At 32.6% G+C, this 8,579-nt stretch overlaps 1 protein-coding gene across 1 annotated transcript; it reads right to left on the minus strand.

The window, feature by feature from the left end:
* Positions 1-3,348: 3,348 nt before the first annotated feature.
* On the minus strand, positions 3,349-8,336 carry LOC126778243 (protein Star). The gene is made up of 3 exons (XM_050501731.1): positions 8,088-8,336; positions 7,363-7,615; positions 3,349-6,590 (listed from the first exon to the last, which is right to left on the minus strand). The coding sequence occupies exons 1-3, from the start codon at positions 8,097-8,099 to the stop codon at positions 5,902-5,904; spliced, it is 954 nt and encodes a 317-aa protein (XP_050357688.1). The 5' UTR covers positions 8,100-8,336; the 3' UTR covers positions 3,349-5,901.
* Between the last annotated feature and the right edge of the window lie 243 nt (positions 8,337-8,579).

Genomic DNA, 8,579 nt, shown 5'->3' on the forward strand with positions numbered 1-8,579 from the left:
AATGAAAATGTTGTTTCTTTGCTCAAAGTTTCAAAGTATATCGACAGTATAACTTTATAATTTATTTAAATTTCACTATATACATATATATATTTAGTAAACAATCTATATAATTTCTTGTAGTATTTATTGTTCTCATATATATCGTCTAAAACTTCATTCCTATTTACTTTCATAAATATAATAACAAATATCACAACATGTATATAACATCATATGTACTAAGAATGTGTTTAAGTAATAAAAAAGCCATGCTGCCGCTACAAAGCATATTAATATTCACAGATCCAAAATGACATAGCTCGTCACAGATAAAACTTTTATTCTGCATTAGCGTTTGCTCACATATGCTAATATCATTTTTTTTTCTTTAACCCTAAAAATAAAATTTTATATTTGGTTCGTAGGCATAGATATTTAATATTAACGAAGTATTTTTGTACGATTTTCGATCATAATTAACAACATTGTAGTGTCAAAACATAGTTATATTGTTGTAAGAGTTTTTTGTAATGTTATTAAAGCGTGTTGTAAGGGACGGTACAGGTACGTGGTACAGGTTGAACGACTGCACGTATAATATATTCCTATGGCACGAAGTGTAGAGATAAACATACCTTACAATTACATATTTCATGCGATTAAGTTCTGCTAAATTATGCACTACTGCTAATAATACACAGACCTTTATGTATAATACATCACAATTTCACTTAACTACTTATATATATGTCACGAATACCACAGATTATATATATCTCGACCAATTAAGTCATTTCAATTCAATGTCGAAGTTGTTTAATTATCTGTATTCTAGCTCCTGCTATGGGAATATGATATAGGTCCTATTGATATAGGTGCGATCGCTATTATTGATACTTAATTATGTATAAACGTGTATCTTTTATTATATTTTAAATTTCTACACAACGCTTATTTTATTGTTTTTTTTTTTTTTTTTTCTTAAATAAAACCTCATTGTTGTGTCACGGCAGCTATATTTAATTTTAAAGTCAATTATAGTTATATAAGTTATTATTAGTTTAATCATATATTTCAAAGCACATTATATATTTATGTTATAGGTATCGTTTTCAGAAATACAATTTACGAAGACTATAAAATAACATCAAAAACTTGTTTTCAACTTGAATGTACATTTTTTTTTAATCCATATAATATGAATGAAATTATCAACTTGGGACCAAATTATTAAAACAAATTCATAGAAATTTTGTCTTAATTTAATTAACATTTATAATTTACTTAGTAGAACATATTTGCTTTATAGTTTTGAATATATATAATCGTTTTAAATACATTCGTTTCGAACGCCATTCGCTTTATATGGAGACGTGCTTTTAATATGGTGCATTTGATCTTCTGTCAGCTCAATATTGCTTGTAATAAATGTTTTTATATAGATTTGAAATGTATCTAATTCCTTCTTAAATACAGACTACATATTTGCTTAAGAGCTTTTTTCTATATTTGTAAAGAATAACTTATCGGTCGCGTTGCTGCCTCTTTATATTGTTTGTAAACAATTATCGAATACAACTCGCGCCATGATGGGACTTGTCAGAAATATTCACCCAAGAGCCAACTACTACCCGTGCAGATAAAGTATGATACTTCTCGCTCGCACACTGTCGCTGTCTAAACTCTACCGGAGGGTGAGAGCTTAGATAGCGAGAGACATAGTCTATCTCATTATCTATATGCGCGGGTTGTATAATATATTAACAATATTAATTTATATTATGTAAATGTCATCACAACCCTGAGTAGTACTAACGCTTATAATATTTATTACTTGTTTCAAATTTGAAGAATAAGTCATCGAAATCACTTTTAATAAAAAATGCTTGCAGCATCTGTTTAGGTAGAAATTGGACAAGTGCGAGTTGGCCTCGTGCAGCGAGTGTTCTGTACCACCTTGTGCTTTATTATTTGTTATTATGACGACCATAACTCCTAAATTCTCTGAAAATGACATCTCTTGCTGTTACGGTTTTAGAGAAGGTATAGATTAACTGATAACTTGATACGGTATCCCGTTTGGAAACCCTAAGAAACACAACACCCATAACACCTACAATATATCTTATATATAAACAAGAAAAGTTAAATTATAAATATTATCTTTTTTATTATTTCCCTTAGAGTATATAACTTATAATTCAATATATAAATTGTACACAGGCAGGCTGCCTTACGATTCCATCTGATCCTCGGTAAGTGTTCCCACCCTAACTGTTTTGCTTTAAAACGTTCTTCCAATACGAGATTTTAAAAGCAATAATCATCCTAAAATTTTTATTTGTAGTTGAGTTGTCAATAATGTATTATTTTCTCTTAAATGTATATGAAGTGTTACGCGGCAAGGTTATTATTCGCACAACACTATTGTTAAGTATATTATTAGTTTTAAATAAAATTTTAATTAGCAAATTCACCGGTTTACTTATTGTACATAGAATAGCATTTTTTTTTTAATTGTTATCGGAGTGATTTGTAAAGTAAATTGATTCAGGGAAGTGTTGTACGGACAGACAATTGTGTACTATTAATAAACGTAATTATAATATACAGTTGTGTTTCATTTCTTATATTTTACCTAGAGTATAATGTTCGAAGAAAAAATATATGATAGTTTTTGCCCGCGTTTTAGGGATAGGGCAGGTGGTAGGTATTAAAAAAGTAATAATAATAATATCCTGGGACATTTTTCACACACGGCCATCTGATCCCAAACTAAGCTTGTACAGAGCTTGTACTATGGAAACCAGACAACATATATACTATTTTTCGAAGTAAAAAAGAAATCGAACCCACAACCTTCGGCGTGAAAGGCAAGCATCCACCAACCATGCCAACCGACTCGTCAAAATATTTGTCTGTCTGTCCTTTGGGGTGGGTTCAAGCTCGCTTCATACCAAACCTCATCAAAATCAATTGTATTATCACTAGATTTACATATATATAAAATGTTTCAAATTTATAATACAATTGATGACATATGACTTATTAGTATGCGTAGTGCTTGTTTTACTTTTTATAGCGTTGACATTAACTGCGATTTGTACAGAATTTTGATAATTGTCACTAGAGGGCGCTGCTTACCTTTAATTTCTTACAATGTACAACTCTTACGGAGCTGGTAGCAATCACACATCAAGTGAATATATTACAATTGGGTGTCGATTTTTACTCAAACTTGAGTTGTAATATTGCAGTCTCTTTCTCACGTGTGGTTTAAATTAGTTAAGAGGTTGGTTGGTTGTGTATGAGATGATCGCATTGAGAACGAGGATCATTTAAATAAATAAAAAAATTATATTTATTTTTATTAAAGCCTTTAATTTGTGAAAAAATTGAGCGCATACAAAACTAAACCTAGTGGATCTTAATTTAAAGCTTAAAATTAATTCATTTGTCACTAACGCTTATAATCAAATGAAAATTAGGCTAAAATTGAAAAATTAATACAATTAATCTTAAGAAATAAATTTAATCATAAATATGAGACTTAGTTCCGTTCGTGTTACAATATCAACGCGAATCGAAAAAATACTCGTTACTCAGTCTTTTAAAATTAAATTATTTATCATTAAAGACATAATTAATTATAAAATTGGAATGACTCCAACTTGTTAAAATAGACAGACAAGAAAAAGGCGATTTAATTCTAAATATCATTAAAATTATACTTAATTATTATCATTTAAAAAAATTATCTAAATCAAACTCATTATAACTAAATTTTGTAATTAATATTAAATTGATCGCAGATAAAAAATAATTCAATAAAAAAAAATACCGCTGCGAGAAACAATGAATAATTAGATGATAAAATTAAATAATGTTTAAATTACAGACATTTTTTTTATTCTAATCACTTGGTTAGTATTGTACTATATTGTATCAGACAGCACAAAAGGGTTTTTCTTTTCTATATATAATTATCGTTAGTAATTAATATTAATTGTAAAGCACATTTGTAAGGCAAAGGAACTTTTTATGTCTTATTTGGTCTTTTATATTTATTCATAATTGACGATTGAGATACTTCGAGACGAGAGAGTATTTCAAAAATATTTTTTCATGTTGTTTCATTCGAAAAATACTTATTTTATACGAGATTATAATTTCATTTATTATAATACTGTCAAAAATTCATTTTTTAAAATGTGCATTTTTATAGGAGATTAATTTATTATATTTTGAGAACATTTTTTTAAATTATTTATAGTGCTTGACAAAAATATATATTTTTTTTAGAACATAGGTCTATTGGTGAGATTCGAGGATAACGTGACTTCGAATTACTGTGCGTAGAGTTTAAAATCGATTTAGTAAAATTTTATTTAATTTAAGATTTAAAACCATTTTACCAATTGTAAAGTATTCATAATCAAAGTGAGAGATTATGTTCTTATTGAATTTCACAAAAAGAAAATTGTGAATGTTGTGATGCTATTACTTATTTTTAAATATTAAGCTAAAAAAGGTTTTTTTAATTCGGTTAAGACGTGTATTTTAAAAACATTACAATCAGTATTTTCTTCTTATTTTAAATCAGGAGTGATTCAATTACATATTTATTGATTGTTGAATGTTATGATTATATTAACTTTAATTTTATGTAGAATAAATTCCCCTCGAGGCTTTTATTTCACTTTATGCTTTGGTTATGAATATTTTATTATATATCGAGTCATTATCAAATACATGATATTATAATTAACTTGTGATATTGTATTGGCATTATTACTAAAAAATGACAATATAATGTAACTTTGAGTCCAGTCAAAGAATAAATCAATCAAAATGCACCCCCCCCTCCCCAAATCCTGGTGCTACTAACACTAATTATTTAACTAAGAACAATGGACGCATTCAGTGACAATATAGCCAAGAATGAAATTATAATTTGATCGATATTCATCCATGATATCGAAATACATTGAAAAAATTGACAGACTCCCTAATATTATAATGACACTTGTGAAAATAGTAACGTCTTTGATAATAACTCTACAAATAAATAAATTAAAAAAATATATATTGAAATAGTTTTTAAAATATTTACTTTGCGTTTCAATGGTATAATTTCTATTACTGGTTAAGCAAATTTTAACTGCATATTGTTAAATTTTTATTGCGAGGTTTAGGTTAAAATGGGGTTACAATTGATGTTATATATTAGAAGTATATTAACTTTTATATAACACATTTTATTGTGTAGACATTTTAATCATTTATTTATTTTGAACTTAAGCATTAATTATTTTTAATGATTTTTTTCTCCTATTTCTCTTAAGGAAATGTCCTTTCATCCCTATTCCATTTTCTATCCCTTTCTTTGAAATCCGAGTCATATATCCGCGCCAGTTAGAAAATTTAAAGGATTATTTATTTTAACAAACATTTAGAAATATTAATTACACATTTATATGAGAAAATATCATTACTCAGATTCAGTAAGTCTTTCAGTTTCCATTTTTCAAGACTTTAGAAAATTTTAGGAACTTATTTGGTAATATCTATTCTATTTTTATGTTATTTGAAATTTATGTCTTAATTCATTTTTTGAATTTTTATTAAACCTAAAACCGTGAACATGTGACATTGCTTATTTTAAAGAATAACTTTGAAAACAGTTATTTTGACGGTTTTTTTCTTAATATTTTGTTATAAAGCTAGTATTTTTGTAAGATTTTAATTGAAGCGTCGAAATGAAGTTAAATTGAAATTTTCAACTCTCTGAGATCGATCGATCGCAAACTGTGGGAAATTCAATCACACAAATGTGATCGAATTCCTCACAGTTTGCGTTCGCGTTCTAAGTAAATCGGACTTCCTAATAAAATGAACGATTCGTTCCCGAGCGGCGCGCTACTCGTCGCCGTCGGCGGCGCCGTTGAGCGCGTACATGATGCCGTCGGCGAAGGTGGCGGCCACGGTGTAGTTGCGCGCCAGCAGCACGCGCGTGGTGGCCTCGCGCGCGGCGGGGTCGGCGGAGCGGAAGTCGATGACGCGCAGGCGCAGGCCGTGGAACGGCAGCGCGGCCAGCGCGGCGGGCGCGGCCGGGCCCTCCAGCGCCGTGTAGTGCGCGTGCGGCGCGTCGGCCGCCAGCAGCACGGTGAGCAGCGGCAGGCACAGCACGCGCGAGCGGAACACGCCGCCGCCCGCCTCCGCCTCCTCGTAGCCGACGACGCGCGGGTGCGCGCCGGGCGCCAGGCACGCGTGCAGCGCCACGGCGCCGCGCAGCGCCAGGAAGTCCCGCGGCGCCGCGCGCACGGCCACGCCGCGCCAGCCGCGCGCGCGCTGCAGGAAGGCGGCCGTGGCGTCGCGCGGGCCGCGCACCAGGAACTCCAGCAGCGTGCCGTTGTGCAGCGCGCCCAGCACGCGGTCCAGCACGGCCACGCGCGCCGTGGGCGCGGGCGGCGGCGGCGGCACGCGCGGCGGCCGCGGCGCCAGGTGCAGCTGCCGCACGTACGCCACCAGCGACGGCGACTCCGCCGAGATGTTGGCCAGCTCCTTGTCTTGGGTCATGTTCTGACGGAATTGTTGAGCACCGAGAGCTGGAGGAATATGTGGTATTGGTTATTTCAAATTTTGGCAGTAACGTCGTACTCGCTTTTACATTACATAATAATAAATGTTCTCCGGACCGATTTCGGCCCCGGCGGCCAATCTCAGGAGAGATTAGTACCGACTATGCAGGAGATATTATAGTGCACAAGTGTGTGCGCAAACACCTGTGCACTCTCTATTCTCTAACTCTCATAATCCGATGTGACGGCAATCCAACATGACCGGAAACAGTTCAGGCACAGAGCCAACGGCTTTACGTGCTTTCCGAGGCACGGGAGTGTGCACATTTTCAACTTCCAGACTCCGGGCTGCTATTGAGAATTTTCTGACAGAAAAACCCAATAACTTTTTATTGGCCCTACCTGGGATTGAACCCAGGATCTCCGGGTCTGTGGCCTTACATCAAGCCACTAGACTAACGAGGCAGTCAACATTTACATATATATTACTTGGCTGACAATTCGAAATATAGCTTCACAGTTTTCTACATCAAAGTAGTAATGAAATATGTAGTACAAGTCATTTAACATGCTTACTTTAATCCTAAATTTAACACTCTACGGTAACAAAATCTACCATTTCTTAATTAAATCATAATTAAAATTTATCACATGCAAATCTGTGAAAGTACATTCTGCTACAAGTACATTCTGCTACAAGTACATTCTCCAAACTGCAGTAGTGGAATGAACGCCTAACTTCTCATCTGAGGGTTCTTTTCCTAGAGGAGTACACTTAAATGCACATTAAAAAACTCACCAAATGTATCCATGTAAATGAGCAGCATGGTCATAACCGTCACAAATGTCAGTATAAACAACAATGCAGGCAGTAACTTTCTGTACAGCTCATTTGGAGGTTGTTTTGTGAATGATGATATAGTGAGACGAGGAACTTGCACTGGTATTGTCAGCGGAGAGGTTACTTTGATTATTGGTGGTTTTGCAACATCTTTTTGTTTGTCTGTTGCATCTGTAGGAGAACCGTCCGGAACTGAATTTTCTTGAATTTTCTAAAACAAATTGAAATTATTACTTTTAAATATTGCATGCCACATGTATTCAAAAACTTTAAAGCCATTCAAATGTATTATTTATATGTAAATAATTAAATAGTCTTATTAAAAAATCGAAATATACAAATAATCTATTTAAGATCATTTATATCTACTTCCACAAATAAGCCCACATGTAACAATGAAGTTACTGCATTTCATTTTTTTTTTAGTTTTCACGTATATATGTAAAATAAAATTTAAATTAATTAAAACTGCCTAAATTATATATATACAACTATCATTAAAGAAATTACCATCCTTTTTTATTTTAATCTACACTAAAATAATTTAAGTTACATTTCAAAATGAAACCCCACGACATTGCGACAGATGTTGTATAGAGATTAATTTTTTTTATCGTCCAAAAAGACGACGAAAGAACGAAAAGTTTTTATTCCAAATTTTATTATTTAAAAAGTACACATACCTTTTCAGCCATAATAAATGTATTTATTTCAATTAAAACCTTAAATACACTTAGTAAACAATGTAAATTGTAAGGCACTTGATTGACTTGATTGTAGGCTTAGTAACTACACTAAAAAATCATGTTTTTTCAGTCATTAATATAATTCATGCCAGAAAATAAATAAAAACAATTGAAATTAATGAAAACAGATAAACAAGTGATAAAAATATAATCACAATGAATAATAATTAGGCTACAATGTATTCTGTAATGGCGTGAGTCAACAAAGCACAGATATAAAATTAAGATTTAAAAACTCTAAATGTTATTTAGGTGATGCTAGGAACAAAAATTAAATTATTACTAACAAGTCTATGATTAAGTATTTAAATTCAGAAAATAAGTAATAACGACAATTTTTCCTTATTTAAACAAATTATGACCTAGTATGCGTTGCAATAGTTCTTTCAATTATGGTGTAAAAAAAAACCGTTACGACTCTCGCGCCAT

The sequence above is a fragment of the Nymphalis io genome, chromosome 25 (assembly GCF_905147045.1).
Source record: "Nymphalis io chromosome 25, ilAglIoxx1.1, whole genome shotgun sequence".
NCBI lineage: Eukaryota > Metazoa > Arthropoda > Insecta > Lepidoptera > Nymphalidae > Nymphalis > Nymphalis io.

What these genes read in the sequence shown, in the direction of transcription:
- LOC126778243 (XM_050501731.1), bottom strand. An exon ending in CATTTACATGGATACATTTG is followed by an intron (nt 6,591 to 7,362) that starts GTGAGTTTTTTA and finishes ATATTCCTCCAG; the next exon opens with CTCTCGGTGCTCAACAATTC.